This window comes from Cavia porcellus, unplaced genomic scaffold (assembly GCF_034190915.1).
Source record: "Cavia porcellus strain 051 isolate PalLab524CR breed Dunkin Hartley unplaced genomic scaffold, mCavPor4.1 scaffold_4, whole genome shotgun sequence".
In the NCBI taxonomy this organism is placed as follows: domain Eukaryota; kingdom Metazoa; phylum Chordata; class Mammalia; order Rodentia; family Caviidae; genus Cavia; species Cavia porcellus.
Window position 1 is genome coordinate 97,342,480 of NW_026947487.1, and position 25,513 is coordinate 97,367,992.

The 25,513-nt window shown below is 38.4% G+C and overlaps 1 protein-coding gene across 3 annotated transcripts in view; it reads right to left on the reverse strand.

Moving 5' to 3' along the window:
* Cdh11 (cadherin 11) overlaps positions 1–25,513 on the reverse strand; it is a 162,552-nt gene that overhangs the window by 29,296 nt on the left and 107,743 nt on the right. For all 3 annotated transcript variants that reach the window (XM_063247445.1, XM_003472044.5, XM_063247444.1), the window contains 6 exons: positions 23,175–23,572; positions 19,018–19,312; positions 16,119–16,238; positions 10,843–11,010; positions 7,221–7,408; positions 1,221–1,474 (listed from right to left, as the gene is read on the reverse strand). In XM_063247445.1, coding sequence (XP_063103515.1) covers positions 1,221–1,474; positions 7,221–7,408; positions 10,843–11,010; positions 16,119–16,238; positions 19,018–19,312; positions 23,175–23,402 — 1,253 coding nt within the window. In that variant the 5' untranslated portion in view covers positions 23,403–23,572. The remainder of the gene's footprint in view (positions 1–1,220; positions 1,475–7,220; positions 7,409–10,842; positions 11,011–16,118; positions 16,239–19,017; positions 19,313–23,174; positions 23,573–25,513) is intronic.

Here is a 25,513-nt window from a genome sequence, read left to right on the forward strand (position 1 = left end):
GGAACAATTCTATCAACCATTGGGGATTGTTTTCAGTGGAGGTAGTAGGTGCCATTTGCACGTATATTTTATAATGACCACTCTGGTTACAGGACTGATAATAAAAAGCTGGCTGAAATAAGGATGCAGGAAAGGCATAAAGGGGTACAGGAAGGCAAATAGAAAAGAAAGGAATTAGGAAGCAGCCACAGAGGGAAAACTGTGGTAGAATCTGATCTGGGGAAGAGATTTCACACCACTGTACATTTGCGCCCTATGAATGTCTTATAGCTTTTTTCAGATTCTTTCCCATTATTACATTATAAGGACAGGGATGAGAGTGTACAAGTAGGATTCTGCATCACTCTTCTTTGTTTTTCACATTTTTTTTCTAATTTTATTAGTACATTTCAGATATACATAGTGATAACATTCATCATAGGGAATTTGTACCTGTACAAAGTATAATCTGCTTCCTCATTTCTTCCAGTTCCCCTCCCCTGCCTTCAACCTCTCATCTATTTCTTATTTACAAAAGTTTTGTTTCCATTTTCTTCTTTTTTATCCTTTCCTTCCTGTCCTCCTTTCTCCCTCCTTTGTTCTCCTTCTCATTTGAATATTTTCTTTCCATTTCCAAATATGTTATGCTTTTCTAATCAGTAACAGTAGATTCATAATAATGCAAACATTCAAAATGTGTTTACCTTCTCTTATCATTTCCAAGTACTCATCAGCAGGAAGATCTTCCCTCCCTATCCTGCAGCCCTCGGATTGTGACATGCAGGGCATATGACTTCATTTTGCAGAACCACAATCTCTTCGTTTAAGAAATAATTCATGCAATCATAAAGTTGAAGGGATAAATTAGATCATGTCTAACTTACCTAGTAAAGTAACTGGAGCACAGGAAGTCATTCAATAATTTATAATTACACTAATTATTTCATAATGATTATTTATACTCAAGTGAAGTCCTTAAGGCAGACAGGCTCAGCTAATGGTTAAATCGCTTAGGATTACCTTGGGAAATCAGCTCCAGAGAAAAATTACCTTTCTGCAGAGGCTTATTCAAGCTACATAAATAGCAGAGGTAAGTGGACCTCATGTCCTGCTGAAATTTCATTGAACCTGATAAACTTGGATGTTTTCTGAAAGAGAATGATGTGGTCCCAGGGGACCTTCCCCAAAACTCTCACCTCCAAAATTTCCCTTCCAACCTGTCACAGTTAATTGGCCTGTACCTTATTGGGCTGTTGGCAGCATCAGGATCTTTGGCATGCACTCTCCCAACCACAGTGCCAGGTGCTGCATTTTCTTGGACTTCGTGGATATAACTTGGAGCCAAGAACATGGGGGGCTCGTCCACATCTTCCACAGCAATCTTGACTGTGACAGTGTCCTTGAAAGGTCCATTGCTGATGAACTTCGGATCGAAGTGCACATTGGCAGCCTCTACTTTCAAATTATACGCTCTTTTGGTTTCAAAATCTACAGGCTGCAAGAATGGAGAGAAGATTGACAACTAATTCCTTGAAAGACAATGGAAGAGAAAGACTCGATTGTTTTATAGGACAAAGTAAATGCTTTCTCAAAGAGAGAAAATCAGTATCTACTCAATATCCAATTACCTGAGCCAGTTGGTCAGAAAATCAGATGAATCAATTCCTGAATTTTAGAATGTGCTTAATGGGTAATTCAAGGACCAGGACTGATACAGAGCCTGTACATCCTGTGAAAGGGATCCTCTTCTATACAGTAACACAAAGGTTTCCCTAGTCAGTTTCTAAAAGCCATCGGAAAGGGGAAAATAAAACAGTATCAAAAAATTTAGCCCATTTTTTAAAGTATTAAGACCTTGTTAATGAAATTGCCCACTCAGAGAACAAAAGTGTGTCTTATTGATGACTGCCTTCCCCTCCCACATCAACACGCAACTCATATACCTCAGTCACAGGGATAGCCTCACTTTGAAGTTTCTGAGTACACTGCATTTTACAAAGTCTTAAACATTTACCTGTTGTACCCATAAAATCATTTTGGGTAGTTTAATGGTAATTTTGATAAGAGGGACTGTTGGATAACACTAACTTACTTATTGGCATAATTAGTGTTTTTTCTAATTCTCTAAATTCACAGCATCTTGGGATAGCACTGCTTTTTAACATATAGGTTATGCTTCTCAGTAACTGTTTTAGGAAACTAAAACACTACTCTTTAGCTAAAATGGAATGGCAGTTTTGTTTTGATTGAACTCATGGATAGGTTATCTTCCATTACAGGTAAGTGATAAAACAGTGAAAATAATCCTTTATTTTATCTTATCTTATTTTATTTTGTACGGGGAATCAAACATAGGATCTTGTGTTTGAGAGGCAGGCACTGTGCTGCGGAGCTATATCCCAGGTCCAAACCTTTGTTTTAGAAACAGTAAAAAAAAACCAAACAAACAAACAAAAAAAAAACCTATCTGAAGTAAAACAAGAATTATCGGTAGAGATTTTTATGTAGATATAGAATAACACAGAGAAACAATATTTAAATGGCTGAGATATAGGAACATTGAAGATAAACACTCCTTAATTTTGAGTTAGAGAAAGTACAATCAATCTGTCAGCAAAGGGTAAAAGTAAAATATTTAGCAGAGAAATGAACCCTAAACTCTAAGGAAAAGTTTCTAATTATCACTCTGGATGATTCTGGATTGCCAAATGTTTGGAAAAACTTTTATCTTAAGGCAGGATGTGCTTGACACACTGTTTTCCTCTGCCTGACAAACACTTCTTTGGAATGGGCATAAGGTGGAGGGGTTGAGTCCTGAGCTAATTCTGCACAACTCCAAGTCAAGGAGGACTCTAGCTTCACAAGAGTTAAACGTATTCAATCAGACTACCATGTCAATCTGCCACAGTCAGGGAACACTCCCCTTTGTCAGAGTTAACTCTACCGCCAGCCTGTTGATCATCCTTTGGGAGACCCAGGAGCCCCTTTGTCATTAGCTACATTACTGAGTAGTGGAAAGAGATGATATTTGTAGGCTAATGGTATAACATTACTGCAATCTCTGTAATTACTGGTTAAAATAAAAAACTGGAATATTATAGTTCTGAAACTCAGTAATTTGTAATCAGGAAAGATGAAGTTTTTTCAGTTTTTTGATGCCCCTATAACAAATCTTTTTGCATTTGATGTAAGAATATGCCTAAAAGTTCAGACCCACATTTTGTTCTGGAAAGCTCTATGAGTGCTGAGTATAATAAAGTCATGCTGCTCTCTTACAGTCAGACTTCATTTGGATCATCCCCAGCTAGGGTCTTCAGTGTGTTTTTCCAATCTGGTGAGATTCTTCTCGGTCTTCTGGGAGCTCACTCAAGTCTCATGACCTTGAGCAGTTCTGCTCAGTAAGCCCGGGCTGATTGGTATGGCCTCTGATCTAGACTCTGCATCCCTCATTTCCCTCCCATGGTAGATTAGAAGCATACCAAAGAGCTCTATTTAGTTGATCTTTGCTGATTTTTCCTCTCTAAAGCCCCAGAATTACTGCATCAATGCAAAAGTCTATGCATCAATCATTTTGACTGAATAAAGAGCAGGACTGATGGGTGGATAACATGTTAGCATTTATTTACTATTTATTCTCATCCTCCTTCCAAAAAATATTTGAGGTAGCTTCCCACGTGAACATTTATATCCATGTTATGAGTAGTTGAAATAAAGCTAAATGAGGCAACACACTGCATAAGCAATAAAAATCTTAATACCCCCCTCGTTTATTAATCTCCATCTCTGAAAATTCTCCCTAAGGGATTAATTCAACAGAAAACCCAAACAAACAATATTCACAAATGCACAATATTTGTTAGATATAGTAGAGGGTTATATCTAATCTGGGGAAATATGCACATGAAACATCAAATCCAACTGTGAGATTTTATTAAGGAAATAATGGTCCATCCATAGGATAGGATATTATGGAGTCATTAAAAATGATTATCTATGTTATATAACAGCATGTAAAATGTTTGCAATGTGACATTAAGTTAACAAATCAGATCACCCTATGATTGCAACCGTGCTAAATGTTATGTATCCACATCTATATACACGTGGACAATGAATATAAAGAAAAATCAGGCATAAAAATAGTTTTATTAACATAGAGAATACTTAAAGTGCCTCATAACGCTGCCCTAACATTGCCTCACAAGTATATTGGGCTGAAAATAAACAGTTCAGAAACTATGCTGGAATTTCTCTGCAATAAATGAGATTCTTACTTAGTCAAGGGTGTTACAATGAACAGATTGGATTGTCCTCCCTTTGTCTACCAAAACACCTTAAAGCTTATCTGTACTTAATACGATTCTTCAGCTAACCACGTGGAGACCGACTAAATCCCTGAGGGAAGGTTATCCTTCTTCATTATTAAATCCGGATATACAGTCCAAATTCTATAAACATGTATTGTCTTTTAAGTGACTAAAAAAAAAAAAAGATGAATCTACCCACTGGTTAATTCTTCTCTTTTACTACCATTCCATTACCTCTTCTGCCTTCTTTGGCTCTTTGTAATATATCTCTTGAATCCAGCACCACTTTCTCAACTGGCCCTACTCTGTAAAGATTAGGTGTATTGCAACCTCCTAAATATGACTTTTTTACAGGTTCTAGTTCTTCATGAGTTCATTTTTTCCCTGCCTTCTCTCTTTATGTACTGGGAAAAGTGTTGTTCAACTACCAACACTCAACTCAAGGACTCCTCTTAGAAATCATTCTTGACCCATATCACAGTTTTTGTAGTTGGTTTTCTGCTGAGGAGTGCTTGATCCATTCACTCCGAGGATATTCGGCAATGTCTAGGGTTGTGTTTTGTGACAAAACTGTTGAGGTTAGGTTGAGTGAGTGCCTATGGACCTCCCAGGAGGAAGAGCCTGGATGCAGTCAACCATCCTCCAATGCACACAACAAGCCCTACAACAAAAACTCATCCAGCTCAAAATATCAACATTATCAGGTCTGGAGGGTGACGTTGGAACTCTATTTAATTCTCATTTTCCTATGAGCTATTCTATAAAACTGTGACATCCTTATGACCAGAACTCTTTCCACTTTGTATCTCCAAATTTTACTGTACCAAGGTCTTACCTGACAAATAATAACTCAATAGTTCTTGGTGGAAAAAATGGATAAATTAATAAATGAGGAGAAAGTACCATGTTAAATAATGTCTTTGAAATATAAAATATTTGCATGATATCTCCAAATCCTTTTATATTATTAACTTGTATGTAATGACTTCCACAAGGACTCATATTTGTACCTTGTAAAATCTATCTTTAATTTTTTGCCCTTCCAGTGGACAATTAGAACTTCAAGCTATCAATGGAAATAAATGTTCTTTTGCAAAAATGACGTCTTACATTTGAACCTGAATGTGGGTGCTATTTAGAAGACTGTTCCACTGCTTATAATAAATATACTGACTTGGGGGAAAGTACACAAGTTAATCACATGCAGATAACTCATTTGCCATGTGAGAGTTCCATGAGCATGATTTAAATCTCTCAGGACTTTCAAGTCACAGTGTGTAATATAATGCCCCAAATATACTGAAAATACGTGAAACCTTAACATAATCAACTACCTAATTACTCCAGCGACAAAGGATGGGAGGCAGGAATTGCTGCTGTTGATGTTAATACACCAGTGCCAAGCTAAGGGGATACTAATGTGAACTAACACAGGAACTTGACAGCTTGAGGGTGCATACAATCCCCACAACTACTTTTCCAGAGGAGAAATCAAAGGAAATCACTACATCAGCCCCCAAGTGGCAGAAAATCTGGCCTACTCTGTCAGATCATGTATGATACAGTGGTAAGCATCCAAAGTCATTCCAAATTCTAAACATTTCATTTTCTTTGTTCTTCATGACAGTCGTAAAGACAGTCGCCTTCTCTTTGCTGTGTTGTCTAAATTTTCTCTCCAAACCTAACAGCTTTAAATGTTTTAAAAGTCAGTTGAGTGGAGCACATCCCTTCTTGCCTCTCTCCTAAAAGTTTCCCCCAAGGCTCAATCTTCCCCCTTCTACTCTCATCTTTTCTTCAACTACTGGTCTTTTTATTGATTCTTCAAATCAATTTTTTATCAGTGTTACTGCCCAATCTTTCCCATAACCTCAAGAAACTTAGTATTCATGTTACAAAACCAAGTAGAAAATGAAAATGCTTTATTAAAACCAGTATAACCCCATCATCCAATTCAGATTTAATGCTCCATACACTTTGAGGATGGAGAAGTGTTGATTCCTAAGAGGTAAATGCAAGAGATATGCTTTAGAATGTATTGTAACTGATTCTTCAATTGAAAGTGAAATCATAACTTACTTCTCTTTATTAGCTCTTTCTGGCTCAGTTATTTCCAAAACGTGTTAAGAGGGAAGACATTACAAGATATACTAGGTGTGAATTTCATGTCTGTGACTGTGTTAGGTCAAATATTTAATCCTTCTGGGCCCCAGTCTCAAAATTAAGTTGAAAATATCACTGTTCATTAGACAATGCTATTTATTTTAGATGAGAATTTGCATGTTAAAAATAAATGAGATGTTTGTAAGAGACTCAGGCTGTGTCTGTCCAACAGGTAATGGTGAATAGACCCTACATTTATTTTTACAAAGAAACAAAACCAGGAAGAAACAATGTGCTTTTCTTTGTAGTGAATTAATTTAAAAGCCATCTTTCTAATGAGGATCTAGCTGACTATGAGGACAGGTTTATTATTCTGGATTCTCTCTTTGCAATTTGGAAAGCTAAGCAAGAAAGGGATTTGTTTAAATTTCACAGAGGATCCACCAGTGAAGTGAACCTGGGGTGTTTGAAATGAGAGAAGTTCTGAGCACCTTATATCAAAAGTTTTTACGGGTGCAGCTAAAGGAACTTAGAGCTGCTTCTTTAAAGTCTATGTTTCTCTAACCGCTTTTGCTTCTATAGGAGAAGTGTGCCAAAACATAGGAGGACAAAGCAGCCATCTCAGGCAGAAATAATCAGCCCCCTTGCTCAGGTTCCTCTGTAGTAACAGAAGGAAATACAGTTCTGTTGTCTCTATAGAGCTCCGTGATCATTCACACAGTGAGGTCAGGCCCCACCCACCTAATTCTCCTTCTGTCTCCTTTGACTCTGTTGTAGTATTGCCTTGGCAGAGAAGGCCACACATAGACAAGCATGTTGTTCACCCTAACTCACCTTTTTCAGCTTCACCACACCCTCCTGTGTTTCATAGTCTGTTGTGATTTCAAACAATTCCATACCATCTCCATCAACAATATTGTACGTGACTAATCCATTTTCTCCAATGTCTGGGTCTTTAGCTTTCATTCTTCCCACTTCCTCACCAGGGACAGCAGCTTCTGACACAGACATCTGGTACACGCCTAGAAGAAGAAGAAGAAGAAGAAGAAGAAGAAGAAGAAGAAGAAGAAGAAGAAGAAGAAGAAATTTCCTTTTATTTTCCTTTTTATTTGGCAGCTCTCAGACATCAAGTTGCATTGAATCCCAATAAATTTCTCAAAGGGTTTGAAATTGAACTTTCTATCAGTTGAAAACATGAAAGAACAAAATGGATTGAAGGAAGGTCCAGATGGCCTGCTTGCCAAAAGAATGCACTTTATAAAGGGTGATGAAACAATATTGGGGCCCTAGATAAAATGTTGGGGTCACCTGCCACAAGTGAGGAAGGCAAACAATGTTCAGTTACACTTCTCAAAAGAGAATGGCGGAGATCACATATATTGTCACACTGTTCAATTGTTGATTCTTCTTTTCATGTCTGCAGAATGGCCCATGAAATTAATGCCAGGAATTTACAGCATAGCCTAGTGTCCAGGAAAAACTAAACTAAATTAAACTAAAACTAAAACAAGATACTTTATTTAAAAGCCTCTATAGACTTGTGGGGTATTTTTTCCTATTTATTTATTTTTTTATTTGAGACAGGATTTCACTATGAGCTCACATTGTAGCCCAGATTGGTCTTGAACTTACAAGGATCCTCCTGCTTCAGTCTCCCGAGTGCTAGGATTACAGGCATGTGCCACCATGCCCAACTCCCATGTCTATATTTTAATCAAATGCAAGCTTTATCTCTGAAAATCTTTCCTTATATACATAGTTCTCCTCTTTCTTCACATCCTGTATCACTACTCCACACATGAAATTCTCTGGAAAGATTTCTTAAAGTGTGATTCCTCCACATTTATACGAATTTAGTATTTCTTGGGAACATGTGTGCCGGATACGTTCATGGACCTACAAACTCAGTAGTAGGCAAAGCAGTTATCATTTTATCTTCAATGAGTCATACTAAAAATAAAAGAAAATAAAACAGATATAGTCATATTCTGTTATCACTGCTAGGCAACTAAGACAGGAAACCAATGAAAAAGACCTAAGGGGTAGAGGGAAATGAACACGCGTGTGGTTGTGTGTATGATTGTGAATGAGTATGAGGGTGTAAATGGGAATAGATGAGTTGTATTTGTGGGTGTGGAAGTGAGTGAGTGATCACATGTGTGGAGTAGGTAGCACATGACTGAGTGCACAACTGAATGCATTACGATATATTTGTGTGAGTTTATTTCTGTATGTGGATGAATGTAAGCCAATGTGAATGCCGTGCTAACTATGTGAGCATGAGGCAAAGGGAGATTCATCTTGAGCAAGATAGACAGAGCACATTTACTGGAATAAATAGTATGTTAAGGACACTAAAGAAATTGAACAGAAAAAACCTCGGGAGGCAAATGTCTAAGAAATACACATTACAGGTCCAGGGAGAGCTAATGGCAATAATCTAAATGTGGGGACATCTTGGAAATGTACAAGTCACAAAAGGACAATTGTCTCAAATGAGTCTGCTGTTAATAGAGAAGAATGCCCAGGTAGGCTGGGGCTCAGCTGGAGGAAAAAGAGATCATTCTAGGAAACGGAAAAGACTTGAAGTTTTGTTTAAGTTTAGGAAGCCACTGGACGGTTTCCAGCGGGGCTGTGAGAATTGACACCAACCTATTTTCATCTTCACATACTCTGTGTGAGGGAAAAAATATAAGCCAAATCAGCGGACTTGCTATCTACCTCTTTGCGCTTTAGCTTCCTTTGACACAGATCTTATCAGTTACAGTATTCTATTTATATGTTCAGTTTGGATTTATACTCAATTTAACCTCATATGCCTTTCATCGTGGTATGGTGGGAAGATAATTACAAATGTACAGGAAAGAATTTAAAAACCTACTATAAGATGATTTTCTCCAAATCACATCCAAGTTTAGACAGTGAGCCTCGTACAGCTGGGGACAGTAATAATATAGCTTAACTATATGACTCTCAATGAGCGAAAGCACTAATAATAACTCAGTAATCCTGCTTGGTGTATTCATCCCAGCTCACCTAACAATTGTACAATGCATACAGTAGAAATCGCAGCTTTTAGAACATTGCATGACCCTTAATCTTTCTGGGAATCCTGAACCTGGTACCTGGAGAGGAAAGCATCTATCATGGGACACTAAAAGAGCCGAGAGGCCCCTCCTTGACTTCTACTTTATTTTTTCCCTTTTGTAGATTGTCCTCTTTGAATTTCTCGGAATAATTATAGCACCTTCCTGAGACCATTTTTCATTACTTTCCCTGTTCTCTCATTTACGATACACTCACAGGCTCCAGTGAAAGAGAGCTTTTCATGACTAGCGGGCCCATATCTTTGTATTCAGCTCTACATACATGGATAGATTCATGTTCAGATTCTGGCTTGGCCATTTTCCTTTGGCCACATTCCTTTAGCCAAGTTCTTCTGGACTTTATAGAAGCCTGTTTTATCTTTAAAGTGTTCATGTAGGCTTTTGTAGAGATTTACAGAGTTAGTGATTGGACATTAAATGATGACACAGGTATCTGTAATTAAAATTACTTATTCCATCATTTTTAAAAAAATTCCTTAGCAATTGTATAAATTTTGTAGAACTCAAGTAACAATGACTAACATTTGTTGACAATTTATCTTAGGTGTTATTACAAGGCTTTACACTAACTTGTTTACACCTAGAAATAATCCTATTAATTAAGCAGGGTGGAGGATTTCATTTTTCAAAACCAATCAAATCGATGTGGGTCATCCCACATGCTTTTCTTTCAAGATAATTTTGAGGGACTTTGCTTAAATTCTGGCATTCTTACAGCAACACTGAAAAAGAAGTTATATGACTGGTGAGGCTGGTTCTTGAAAGACAAAACCATTTCTGCATAGTGCTCTAGAGGTTCTCACTGTCAGACACAGCCCTGGAGAGACCCACATGCAGAGGAACCAGTTGCGCATACAAACTAGCTGGCCATGTAAGTAAAAATTCCTGGAAGTCAATCGTCCATCCCCAGCAGAGATATCCCCAGCTGATGCTGTGAGAAAGCAAGAAAAAATATCTCCTCCAAAATTTGTACTCAAGGCAAAAACAAATGATTATTATTTTAAAACACTCTTGAACAGTTTGCTACACAGCAAAAAAATAACTGATTGAAGTACTGTTATATCCAGGTTAGTAACAAGAGCTGAGAAAAGTTAAGACTAGATCATACTACTAGTACCTAGTAAATAAAATACCTAGCAAAATTGAATTTCTGTTTCCAAGATCAAAACTTTTAATGTCTTCCATTTTGTTCACTGTCTTCATGCCATGTCAGTTGTATTATGATATAATTATCTCTTAGTTTTGTAGGTTTTCTTTTGGAAAGCTGAGTGAGACAAGGAAGGGGCAAGCGATGATGGGGTGCTGGCTGTGGCAGGGCTGAGTGGCGAAAGCTAAGTCCACCTACTTACTCTGAGGAAACTTTGGTGGGTTGTCATTGACATCAGTCAGGGTGATCATCACTTTGGTTGTTCCTGAGAGTCCACCCATGTGTCCACCCATGTCCTTGGCCTGAATCACCACATGGTATTCCTCCTTGGCTTCTCTGTCCATGTTGGGGAGGGCTGTTCTGATGATACCTGGGCAGAGAGCGGGAAACACGACAATCATTTATAACAGAATACAACAGCTAAATGTGTGGGACACATTGTAGGTAAAGATTAATAAAGCACCTCAAGTCCTCAAAGAAAATTTCAGTACGGTAAATTTAACCATAAGCAACCATTCCTGAAGTGTGCTTGTTTCATTCAAGCAAGTCATACAATTACTTACAGAGGATGAATTTGTTTCATTTCTCTTTACATGCAAGAAATAACCTCAGGCATTAGTATCCTGCAGACTGAAATATTTGAATGTCCACTAGGTGGATGTCTGTAAGTAAAACTGTATTTTCGACTTCTAGTAAAATCTTTTGGAAATGTATTTCCACATGCAATTTTTGCAAACACTTTTATACTCTGCATTACATTTAAATTAAGAGGCACATATTTCATACAATACATTAAAAAGCTAGTATTAATTTTTGGAAGAGTTAACCAAATGCATTAGAATTATGCACAATGCTTATGCAAATATTTACTGTCTAAAATCACCTGCCACTGACAACAGTGGTAAATTAATGATTGAATTCTTTGTGACCCCTGATTACAGAAACATGATTTGAATGAATACTCTGTTCACCTAAATCTCCAGCAGATTTACAGATGCTTTTCTTCACTGTAGTTAAGGTATCACTTGAACTAGAAATTTATAAACAATCCTGAGGAAGATTTAGTATTCCATTATGTTGGTATGTTTCCACGAAGAACCCTGAAACTCACTGGCCCTTATTTCCCTTATTTGATAAGTAATTTGATAGATTCAAATTGGCAGTTATTAGCCAAGAATTCTTAAGATAAAAGGTGGGTCTTGTTGGTTGGCGCCCTGCTGCTTGCAGCGGTCACAAATGATGGCCCGCCATGCTATTCTGCTGCTTGGAGCCAGCTGAATATGGACTGAAACTTCCAGCCTCTTTACTGAGGTAGAATTGACAGATAAAAATTGGATACATTAAAGGCACAGAGCGTGACTTCCGGGAGAACATGGTGGATAGATAGCAGCAGCGTCGGAGGTTCTCTGAGAAACCGCACTTAAAATCCAGGAATGGTGCCAGGCAAGAAATCCTAAGCAAGGGGAGATATACTTTGCAGACTCAGGAATGAACTAAATTAAGAGAAAACAACTGGAAATGCAATCCCAGTGATACAACAAGAACAGATAAGGTCTCAGTGCAGAAGCTGGACCCCACGCCACTGGAAGCTGAGATTTGAATTTCCTGCAGCCACTGCTGCATCCCAATCAGCACTGCAAGGACAGAGGCACAAAAGCTCTGAGAGTGGGAAGCAGTGAATGGAGTTGAGAGCGGGACTGACCGGGAGCCCTGCATCGATCTGCGGTGCGTGAGTGGATCGGGAACCCTTCCATAGAGTAGGAGGCTTCAGCAAAGGACATACTGGGACCGGGCAGACTACCAGGAACAGGATGTTGCAGGGTCTTCAGTCACATATTCCCCTCTCAAGCAAGATTGGTGGGGAGTGCCTGGCCTGCGTGACGCCTCTGACTAAGACCCAGTAGGCTAGCCCAAACCAGGTCCCAGCACCAGGAGGTGCACACTAGCAGTGAAGCCTTCAGTAGGTTGACCTGGAGGGGCAGCCCAGCATAGACTGCCCAGGTCTGTGTCTCCCTAGTACACTGCAGTGGGGGGGAACACCTAGCCAGCACAATTCAAACAAACTGTAACTGACAAAGAAAGAAACTGGGCCTCCTATATATGCTTGTATATAAGAAACAAAAAATATGGGAAGAGGGAGCAACAAGAAATGGTCCTCAGCCCCCAATCCTGAGAAACATGCAATATCAGACACAGGACCAATAGACATAAATCACTATCTCCAGAGCCTCATAGACGAGTTCAGGAATTAAGTTATTAATGACCTGAAGCAAGATATAAGTAGAATAGTTAGAGAAATGCTAAGCACCGCCCAAGAAAAAACAGATGGTGGAATGGAAGAACAGAAAAAAGGGGAGAATTGTGTGATGGAGAAAATAGAGAAAACATAGAATACGTGAAGCAGGTTCAAAGAGATTACCAGGAAACTACAAACTCTATCAAAAACTGGCATAACAGCTTGAAAGGAACTAAGGATAGATTATCTGAACTGGAGGGCAGATTTGTAATATGGGAGCATGGAATGAAAAACTTCTTAAAAATAACAAAAAAACACCAAACAACAACAATACAAAGGCTAGAAGATGATAAGAGGATCTATAACTTAAGAATTAAGAACATAAAAGAAGAAGTAGGGACACAAACAAATGGACTACAAAAGCTATTCACAGAAATAATCCAAGAGAATTTCCCTAATTTAGCAAATGGTAAAGATACTCAGATATATGAGGCATACAGGACCCCAGCCACCTATAACCCAAACAGAGCTACACCCAGGCATATAATAATCAAAATTCTAGAAATCCAACATAAGAACAGAATATTAAAAGCCGTCAGAGACAAGAAACAGATCACTTACAAGGGAACACCCAACAGAATGACAGCAGACTTCTCGGCATGAACTATCAAATCACGAAGAACATGGCGGGGGGGATAATTCAAGCTGTGAAAGATAATAACCTCCAGCCAACATTGATATATGCTGCACAACTGTCCCTAGAAATTGATGTAAAAACAAGGTGCTTCCAGGATAAAGAGGAACTAGGGGAATTTGCTACCACCAATTTAACTCCACAGAGAATACTGCAGGATATTCTAAGAAGGAAAATACCAAGACTTCAGAAACAGTGGCAGAGAGGCCACAATGAATGGAGCAGAAAGCAAAATGAAGAAGACAAACTGACAACAAATGACAGAAAAAGAACTCAACAGAAATAAGGCAGAGAAGATTGGATGGTAGGAACAGCTATTTTGGAGAAAAGAAGACATCATAATAGCTAGTGTTGATTTAGTATCATCTTGTTTTGAAATCCCATCAAACTTGTATTCTTCTGTCTCCATCGGTCTTAAAAGGTTGTATCTTATTGGATTTTATTATATATGATAATATAAGTAAAAACTTTTATAGACAAGAAGATTATACAAAAACCATTGTTCATTTTCTGTTAATTGGTTCTAAATACCCTGTAATAATGTCATTCTCTTGAATGGTTTTATAGTGTCTTGATATGTTTGGTGCTACAGTATACGAAGTTGTACTCAAAGATTTCAAGGAAAGAGACACTATGGTAACTATATTTATGTCAGGATATCTTGTGGTGAAACACTATTTTGCTTAAATGGGTATGTTTTGACCTGCGCTGTTCTGTTATTATGCCCTCTTTTATCTCAATCCCCTTTTTAAAAATTATTTACTTTTTCTTTTTATCTTTTTAAATAAGGGAAAAATAAAAAATATCAGGATACATTATAGTAACCTACTTTGATTTCCTATTAACTTGATTTGAAATCCTGTATTGCCCTAACCATCTTGTTTTGACTGATTTTCCCCTATTCTGCTTTGCTTGATAGTACCAAGTTCAAAAGTATAGGCAAAACTGTGAAGACAATAAGAATCATTATGACGCCCATTCCGATTGACTATTATTTTCTTTTAAAGTCCTGTAATGTCTCCAATACTTTGATTTTATTCTTTACTGTTTTGTTCAATTTTATTATAACTGGCAATTCTTCTTAAAATAGCAAGAGGCAGTATGGTAACCATTGTTGATCACCTTGTATTTTGTTTTTACATTATCTATTATGTCCATCCTTTTGATTTGACTGAGTCTATTCTGATATGTCGCATTTGGTTTTACTCTCTTCAAAAAAAGTAATAAGAACTGTGGGAGTAATAAAACCCAAAATGTGTAATTGTCATTGTACAAAAGAAAAGAAAAGAAAGTGCTCTAAAGGTTATAACTGCATATATGTTTAGGTGTATAAAATAGATAACCATATTACTGAGTTGTTTTGGATCACTGAACAAAACTGTTTCCACTTCACTGTTTGAAAGTCCACTTTTTATGCTTCAATTTTGTAACTTGAACAACTATTTCTAAGAAGAGAATATGTAATCTATTAACTAGTGATTTCTTACTGTTTGTTTTTTAAATTTTGTACTACTTACTCCCTTTTTCTGTTTTTTTTTTCTTTTTCTCATTAAATAAAAAAAAGATAAATGGTGGAGGGTATTTTTTTTTTAAATTTCAAATGTCTAGATGAAGTTCATGCTTTTCTCGATTAAAATGCAAAAGTTAATGATAAATGTCTTGGATACCGTCATAGCAAGTAACTCCATAAGTTACACTCAAAAACAAGGCAGCTACAAATAAATGAATACACAAGCAAATTAAAATTATATTAAGTAAAAGGGCAAAATATTCAATTGATAGGTTAAGTGTATGTATAAGTATACACATATGCTATAAATTTTAATTATAATAAGTGAAGAATATTTGTCCTGATCTTTCAAAAAGATGAGACATATTGTGGAGAGGAAAAGGTCCTTGAGAAATATCGAAGATTAGCAGTTTCATAGAATTTTAGTCTTTATTCTAGAGAGTTAAATTCGGTATAAATTATGTGAAATATTTTGGGCTTTGGTTTTGTTTGTACACTTATATACTTCTTGGGTTTACTCTTTGTTTTCCATAAGAAATGCACAGAACCTCCTCTCTGTGTGATGTTGTCCACTGAGAAGCTATGAGTACAAGAAGAGAGACTGGGCAAGTGCTACACCTTAAATCAGTGTGAATATCAGCATACACCTCTGCCACCCCCAGTCTTGAAGAATGATCTTCGGAGCATAATTTGACAGCTGCTTGCCTTTATACCAGGCTCCAATTCCTATGGTCTCTTAACTTGGATCCACAGATCAAGACTTTTTTGAATTTAATAATATTAAATTTAAAGATTCTTTGTTATTGCTACATTGTGAAATATGGGCAGAAGCAATAATAAACATGTTTCGCTGCATGCTAGCTATACACCAGGACATGGATCCAGTGCTGAATCTTCACATTAATCTACTTAGGTGGCTTTTGTTGGTCCTTTTTTATTTATTTGGGGAAACTGAGATTTAGGTAGGTTCACTGAGCAAGCATGGACTCTAATCTGCAATCTGCCCTAAGTCACAGTGGTGGCAGCATTCCACAGTACCTGTCTGCGCCTCCACTGAGAAGTAAGGCTGTCCTTCAAGGATGCTGTACACTAACTTGGCGCTGTTCCCATAGGTGGGGTCATCTGCATCAGAAGCTGTCACCTGAATCACCGATGTTCCTTAGAAGGAGAATAAATTGATTAGTACCATGTCTTCGATTTTCAGAATAATTATTATTTATAAAGTTTCATTATAAATTAAATGCAGAAAAGAATCCCAACACATTCTTATTTTCCTTGAATCTTCCTTCTTTCCTTTCTTCCGTTTCCTCCTTTTTACTTGTTAATTCTCACAGTGTAAAACTAAACTTTCTATATTTGCAGTACACCCTGCTATGCCTTGTAGTTTGAATGATATGATTGTTATTGCCAAATAGTCTGAGACCCATGCAATTGAAATGCTGAGTTTATCACATAATTAAATAAAAATCTTCCCAAAGAGTATAATAAATGATAATTAATGATGAATTGCTTTTCAAGAAAAGACAGAGTGCAATCCCCCATCAGTAGCAGAACAATAAATATAGGATTTTATTGTTGCTTTGCATGCCATAAAATTGTTCCTAATACTACATTTTAATTAATTTATGGCTATAAATATTGTGTGGATGTTGTTTCCTACTGGCATGAAAATTGAATTTTCCCACCTGTAATAGGTCTGGTATCCATGAAACAGGACGTACCAGTTGATACGTGGTGAGAACTAAGGTAAACCTCTGTGAACCAAAATTTCAGGAAACCTAGTAATTGGAGGAATATGCAATTCTGGTATTCTTTCTTTCTTTAAAAATCCCTTCTGTTCCTTGCTGGTCACAACTGACAAGTATCCAGAACATGGAACATTGGTTTTCAGAGTGAAAAAAGGGGAGTTAGAAGGAAAGATTAGGCAATTATACAGTTTCTCTGCTCAAGGCGTTATTTGGGATGCACTCCATGTATGGAATCAGCATTATGTTTTTATTATTATGAATTTAGTAGCATGTTTGCCAGTATTTTCTACCAGTTGGTATTTCCCATCCATTTATGTGGGGGAAATTTGGTGTGAGACGTACAACATTAGATAATCTCTTTCACAAAGATGTTTATTTCCAAAGTTAGCAGTTTAAACCAACCATGCAAGCAATGAACTCAAGTTTTTTCTGTGAAATTTTCTACAGAGAGGCAAGGTTCCATGTGGGAGGCAAGGTGGTCCACTTACACCCCTTCTAACTACCCTTTACAGGGTTGTCAGAACATTTGTGGGGGGTACACAAGCAAATCTCTTTTCAAATCAGTCTTCTATAATTCACTGTTTCATACAAATGACACTTTTTGAACTCTTCCCACAAGCCAAGCAATATGCTTGGCAACAGAGATTTATAAAGGAGAATACCACTGTGGTACGATAGGGACATTACTAGTTTTATGCTTAATTTACTCCTAAATCTCTAGATGCTTTATAAATCTTTGTGTTTTGCATGTGTTTTTTAGCAATCCTCACAGTGTATGCTAGCCTGTTTTTCTAGATGAAAATGAAATGTAGAAAGTTACAGGAAGAGGTCCAGGTTTATATGACTAGTTAAAGGTACAGCAATGAGTCAGTGCTGATACTGTCCACAATACAGACTGTACTGTACTTTCTTGATCCATAATAGAAAGCCTGAGTACTGTCCGTCAGCATCAAAGAACCTCCAGAGTGAGAACAGTGATGGTTCCCACAGGGTGTCCTTCATGATGACTGGTTTCCCAAACTGACCCTCCACCCCAGTGTTCAGTTCCTGGCACTACTGGGCCCCTTTTATTCAGATTTATTTGATACCTGTTGTCTCTCATTAGAATCTACGTGTGCGTATGCAGAAAGTAAAGGACAGGTAGGAAGAGGAGAAAGGAAGCAACTGGGAAACAACTCAGCCTGACTTTCACAGAATGTGAGAACTCTAAGAAGACACCACGTTCTGACACAGGGAAAGTACATGCAGAAGAGAAGGCCATAGCTAGCTTTCTCATAGGCAGCCTTGCAGCCCTGTCATAGGCAGTGTTTACTTGTCTCATTTGTGGAATGGGTTACTTTTTCTCTGGTGAGTCTTAAATTAATTTGAGCTCATCTGATCAGATTCATTTCCTGATCACTGTGTGAAAGGCAAATGTCTTTCAGTGAGGTACACTCCTCAAAAGACCACCATGCATTCTAGAACTCAAATGAAAGGTCTTGCCTGGATGAAGGGATGAGTTAAGGCAACCCTTCACAAACTAATATTTACACAATGTTCCAGTACACTGGAAACACATACCTAATTCTCAATTAATAGGTGAGGGCATAGTGGTGTAGATATGTGTGCATTCTAGATCACTTAGAAGCAAAGATTACCCTGGAAAAATTAGAAAATTTGTTTCTGTCTTGAGATGCCATCTGTAAAATATGGCCTATTAGACTTAATCACAGCAAAAATTAAAATTGTGTGCCTGAGTCACCAATTGGCACAATGTCTATCTGTAAGAAATATTCCTGTTGCTCTTATTTATCAAGCACCAATATGTGCTACAAGTAGGTGCATGTTACTGCTAGTCCTACAAAGCCAGGAATTATTATTCTCATTTTATGGAAAAAGAAACAAAGGCTAAGAGAATAGATTTAACTGGTTCCAAGTTATACAGCTAATAATACAAAACTCAGGGTTCCTGAACCCAATCAAATTATTTCTCTTTTTTCTACTCTTGTTCTTTTAAATAAGTTCAGACTTAAAATCCTTAAGCCCATTGTAAACATCTGCAATTTCATTTCTCCAAATGAACATTCTTTGCTGCTATGATGGCACTGAAGATAGAGCCTAAGTTCTATTTCCTGATTTGGGAAGACAGGCAGCAGCCCAAGCTCCTGGCAGCCGGGCTGGAAATAGAGCAGATCTTCCCACTTACGCACCCACATTGGACCTTTCAGGCACGTTGGCATAATAGATCTCATGTAGAAACTCTGGCGGGTTGTCATTAATGTCCTGGACCTTGACAATGAATGAGGAAGCCGGCTCCAGTGGTCGGTTCGTTTCCCTGTCCACTGCTTGAGCCATCAGTGTATACTGAGCTTTTTCCTCTCGGTCCAGCGTCTTGGTGGCGTGAATGTTCCCTGATTTGTCGTCAATCACAAAAATGGTTCCAGCTCCTTCACCTGAGAGAATGTATTTAATCTTCCCATCACCAGTGTCAAGATCAGAATGAAGCTAGGGAAAGAGAAATCACGATTTGTTATCTCATCAGGCAGGAAGGCAACACAAACACACACGATGACTGCTATAGTGCGCACACACACATGCACACACACACACACATCTTAATAATTATTCAGAGAAAAACATAAGCATATTTTAAAATATACACATGAAAAATTTATATAGTTAGTCTTAACTTACAGTTCTGTCATCCATTCAGTCATTTTGGCTGCTCAGAAGTCACCATTGCTAGGTTCACTGTGAATCATCTAAGAGACATCCTAGTCCATGCATGGTCCATGGAGCACCTCTCTACAGAGCTATATATATTCTAATTTTTACATACTAAAATGCCTTAAAGCACGCATCATTCTACACCATGCCATTTCTCTTTAACAGTGAATTCAGGTGTCCCTTCGGTATTATACATACAGATCTACCTCACCCATAGGCTGTATCTATTTCTTTTAACAGGCCTCTCTACAGGACACTTAGGCTGTTCCCAGGCTATGTTAATACCAAACAAATTTAACTGATCACACCTGTCAAAAATTCCAGCTATGCTGCATGCAGGGTCTAAAGATTAGGGGGTGTGATCTTCAAGGAAGAAGGGCTCATTGCAACCTAAAGATAGGGTGGGTGGGATGGGTTCATGGACATGCAATTCCTCAGACCCTGGAAACTTTATATACCCTTATTCTTTTCCCTTCTTTGAAAAAGCCTGCAGACAGGATGTACTTCACTGAAGCCACACTTTTCAGGCCCCAGAAACCATTCACGTCTCTTTACGACTAATCCTATGCTTTTTGCTTTAACTCTGCTCTGCTTTGGAACACAAAACTCTCCTAGAGACTTTGCCTGATTTTCCTGCAGGAGTGAGTTTCTTACTATCCTCCATGATCCAATTTCAATTTCTGCAGCTGTCATATTAATCTGAATTCCTCACTATTACCTTTATGGACAAGATAAGCAGGTGTTTCACCATTCTCATAACTTTCTGGAGCAGCCAAATATAAAAAGCCCTCCTTTCTACTTGCTACAGAGGGAAACCCATTATAAAATAGACTAAGTAGTTTTATCTAAACAGCAATTAAAATAGTGTAAACAATAATGATTATTGCTATTAACTCCACTTAATAGTAAAATATAATTATGACTGTAACTTTAATTATTACTAAAAACCCAAGTCCTAGCAAGCTTGCTAATGGTTACAAAGCAAGATTGGACAAACTACTTTTAAAATTCACGTATTATTACAACTTCCCAAGTGGTATCTAATTGATTTGTGGTGATTCACTGAAACATTAAATACTTCAGCTTCGAAAGATATATGTATATATAAATTGTATTTATTTATTTACAGTATAGGTTTCCTTTTGAGTAGGAAAACATTTTCACATTTCAGTGTTTATAACAAGTCGTGTATTGTCCTGAAATTATGACTGACACATTTCCTAAGAATAAGGTCGTTCTGAGTGAGATATGAAGTTATTTGATGACCTACACTCAATGGACAGAATTACTCCAGCCTTCATACGGATTTTCTCAATGGAGGCTGTACCCAGCCATACCCCAAATCTAAATCCTTCCCTGAAAGCTTAAGGTTGGTTGTTTCAATTCCCTGTTTCAGGTCTCTGTGCAGTTAGAGGTAAGTCCTGTGAATGAGGAGCAAATAATACATGGGAACACTTAGTCACTGAAAGCTTCTGGGAACTTCATCTATTACATATGAATTTGGCTGTCTCATAGGAATTAAAGAGATTCATTTCATGGTAAGTCAAATACATGAAAATTCTAAAAAATACACTTCATATTTTTTTTACGAGTTTGAAAGTCGAATATAAAGCCATGATTAGCTCAGCGGTACATTGCTTATCTGGCAAGCATGAGGTTCTGAGTTCGATTCCCAGTAGCCCACTCCCCAAAAGAAAGCTGAACATAAATTTCCTTTTTTTTTTTCAATCCTTACAAAGATGAAGTATATAAATGGCAATGATGTTTATCAGGTTCCACACAAACAATGATCTGAGAAGCCCCTCTGAAGGAACCAGGATGTTGAAGCAAGCAGTGAACTCCCGAATCCGGAGGATGGACAGCTTCCCGCTCTGGACAGCACAGCACAAGACAGACTGTATTTGCTATAAGAAACCTGGAATTCTATGCTTTGTCAAATTTTACTTTTCTCAGGGAACCTTAAACTACTCAACCTTAATGTCGACAAGGCAAATGATATTAGAGAACCACCCCAGCACTGTTTCCAAAGGATGACCTATAGATCCGGCCACTTTTCTTTTTCATCCAAACTAAATTAGACTTATTTTCTAATGTCTAACTTGGGACACCATATACTTTGAATGGTTAGGGTTCTGCCTCCTTTTTTTCCCCTATGTTCCCTTCTAATAGGCATGGCAGTTGCTAGGTCTGCAGAGATGACAAAATGGGTCCCCAGCTCCTATCCTTAGCACCTAGCCATCCAACAGCAGACATTACTCCCTGGTAAGAAAGCTTCAAAGCTAAAGTTCTATTGTCTCAGAATAATGCATACAAATCCCCACACATTACAAAGCCACCAACCTTTTCCCTGACTCAAGGTCTTTGCGTCCTCTCTGAACATGTAGCCCATCTCCCCAACTTCACTAGTTCTGCCATTTATCCCTCTGCATTTTGGCTTTGCAGGACAGTATCCATATCTTTCAGTTAAGGTATAAATGATTAAAATTCCTTTGGTACATCTTTGCAAGAAGATGTGTTTTTAACCCTAAACAGTATTATTGAGGCTATGATGAGCCTTCTCTCAGTATGTTCATTATATAATTACAGAGTCCTGCTCTCATATTAAGGGAAATTAGGATAAATGTGTTTGGATCCTTGGGACCAGCAGTAAGCACCTCTGATGTCTCTCATCTCACTCCCCCCTTTACTGAATGGGTCTCACTCTTCCTTTAGATCACTAGACATTATTCTGTTCCTCACGAAACCTTCCTTCACGTCTCCTAAACGTTACAATACAAATTCCTAATCACGTACAGTGAATTGCATTACCCCCCCACACTTTGGTTTTTCTTTTATGACCACATAGGTAACTCTTTCTCCCTACATTCTGAGCTTCTTTGTCACCATCTGCCTAGTTGTACACCTGAGGGTAGTAGGGTTTCATTTCTTAGTTAATCTCAATATTACCTGAAACATAGATGTGTGCTTTACCACAAACAATAATGGGAAGTAATTTCCCCAGTGTGCCTTGAACTCTTTACACTTGTGTTATTTTTGAGCAGACTACACAAAAAATGCTTAACTTGATCAGTGCTGAACATCTGGAGTCATTCTACCAAGGTTTTACCATCCCTGGTGCAAAAAGGATAAATTTACACCTATTCTTATTAGAGAATAAGCCAACTACTTAAGCAAATGGGATGAAAATCACATATATGATGCAATGCATCTTGAGATCTAGTGAAGAAGATAGACAAACAAATATCTGTGTGTCACACAAAAGAGAAAGCTATGACACAAAGAACACCAAAGGCTTTGAGAAAAAAAGGGGGGCATCCATTTGACAGTTAAATTATGATCTGAGGAAGGCCCCTATGTGGAAAATGATTAAATTATGACCACTCTCACTTCAGAAGACTATTAAGCAGCAACTGCAAGTGTGTTTTTATGGTATAACATAAATTTGAAATATTCTCAAACATTGGTAAGTGTATGAATCAAGGAGACAATGATTAGAAGAATGTATATAGACTGATGTTGGGGCATATTCATGACAGATCACTAGTGTTTTCCCTGTTAGTTCTTTTCACTTCTAGTGTCCATATGCTACTTCTTCCATAGTGGAGGAACATGGACGGGTACTGAATGAAAGCAACCTTACCCTGCCCACAAGCACGGGGTCAGGCCCGGTGTACTCCTCTATCACGAAGAACTGGTTCCAGACCCAACCTCTCTTAGAGCGCTGCAACACCTGCCCTTCCTTGCCTCTCTCGTGGTGCCCATGGAATGAGGGGTGCAGGTGGCTTCGTCGCTCCAGGGCGAATGCCTGGCTGTGGCACAGCATGCTCAGGCACACCAGGGCGGCTTGTAAACAGTAGTTCTCCTTCATTTTTGGTTATGTGGTAGGCACAAGGGAATGCAGCGTCACCCCTTCCACCAACCAAGTGGCAGTCTTTCTGACGATAGCCTCCCGATGTGTCAAGCAGACCTCTCTTTGAATGGAATGTCTTCGCTTTCTGAGCACATCACGTCAGGGATACCCACTTCCCCAGTCAGCTTCTGCAACCAGAGAGAGAGAGAGGTTCGATTAGCTGCAGGCTTCATCATCACTCCATTACCAGTTACAAACATCAGGTGTGAGCAGTAGTTTTACCACTTGCCAGGGTTGGATAAGTTGACTTCTTTGAGCTCATCTTGCTCACTTATGAAATGGAGAAAAAAGCAGCACTGCAAGCTTGGCACAGTGAATAATGCCTTAATAAGTCACTCGGCATATTGCCTGGTCCCATAGACTCAGTCTCTAAGAGAACCTTTTGCAGTGATCTGGTACTATAATTGGTCATAACTAGGCCTGATTATGTTCTAGAAATAAAGAAACTTGGGCCACTATGGAAGCCCAGGAAAGAACACAGGTCTACCCTGGTGTAGCAGAGGCTAAGTAGTCAGGAGAGATTTACTAAAGAGGGAGGCAATGACTGTTCTCAGTCCTGAATGGAGATAAGATAGACCTTGGTTGGAATACCACTTGTATGTTTTATCATCTAAGTGACTTTGTGCATCTCACTCGATCACTGTGGGCCTGTGTGGTGTTCTGTGAGAAATGAGGACATCATAAACTTCTGTAGAGTGGGGAACAAGGCATGAGCTGGGTTTCTTTTTCTTTTCCCAGAGTACCGCAGTCAAAGTCTTCAAATCTCAGCAGACAAAGGTGACCTGGCCTTGCAAACAGAGATGCCCAGAAGAGGGCGATAATGTACTTTCTCCAAGAAAGAAATTGAGGAACAGAGTTACACAAGATTCTACAGCCATGTGGCCTTAGTGGTCTGGGAAATGAGGGCATTAGAGAAATTCTAGGTTGTTGGTGCTGACCCCTTCGTTTCTGGGGGCATAGCCTCTGTCAACTCAAATCTTCCTGTTTTTCTTATAATAATATGGCAATCTGTTATCTAGGGAGGCTGCAAAGTATTATAAATTTTAGGTGTCCACCGCTGTGCTCAGTAACACTTTGACAGTATTTCTTTTCAAAGAATAGCAGTTTAAAATTTCAGCGTTTGCTGTACAGAGACACTCTGGGGTGGTAAAAGCTGTAGGAGAGGAAGAGGAGCCTTGGAAAGCAGTGTCATCATTTAACAGCTTCACCTTCAACTCAGCTTTTTAATAATACATCAAAAGGTGTTTTTAGCAAGCAAAACAGGCTTCATGGAACTATCACAGAGAGGGCCCCAGGGGAGAAGAGATCCTAAAATGAGGCAATGGGGAGCAACAAGAAGCTCTCCTAGTGAAGACTTGGTCAGGACCCTGCCAAAAACATGTTACAGAACTTGTTCATTTCCCTCTGCCCCTTCCTCTGCAAAATGAAGCTACTGAGTAGAATGCTCTGCAAGCACTTCTGGCCTCGTACTCACTGTTAGGAGAGTTCTGACAAGAGATTAGGAGGCATTTCTTTTAATTTACATTCTTTATTGTTTTTTTGGGGGGGGTGGTCGTGGTACAGGGGATTAAGGTAAAAGACCTTTGTCCTCAGCTATGTCCACAGCCCTTTTTAAACTTTTTATTTTGATACAAGGTCTGATAAGTAGCTAAACTGCCCAAGCTATTCCCCTGCCTCATGCTCACAGAGTTCTGGGATTACAGGTGACACACACCACCATACCAGGTCGGTGAGCTCAAAACAGGCCATTCGTAAATCTGCATGTATGATTTAGACCACATACGATGAGTTCACACTGAAGGCTGAATCTGTGGAAACTCTAGAAGAAACAAGAGAAAGGAAAGAGCAGATGGGACAGCAAGATCTCTGTCCACTATGTGCCATGCCAAGTATTAAGTGTTCATTCGCTGGTGATAAATTATTCCTGCATATAAACTGTGAAGTGTGTTTGAGAGAAAAGGTTTAATTAAAGTTGATATTTCTGCACTTCTTTCTTCTGGCTGCCATTTTGCTGTAAAACACAATTATTTCTGATGCTAAAGTGTTGAAACTAGATGACAACTTTTTTC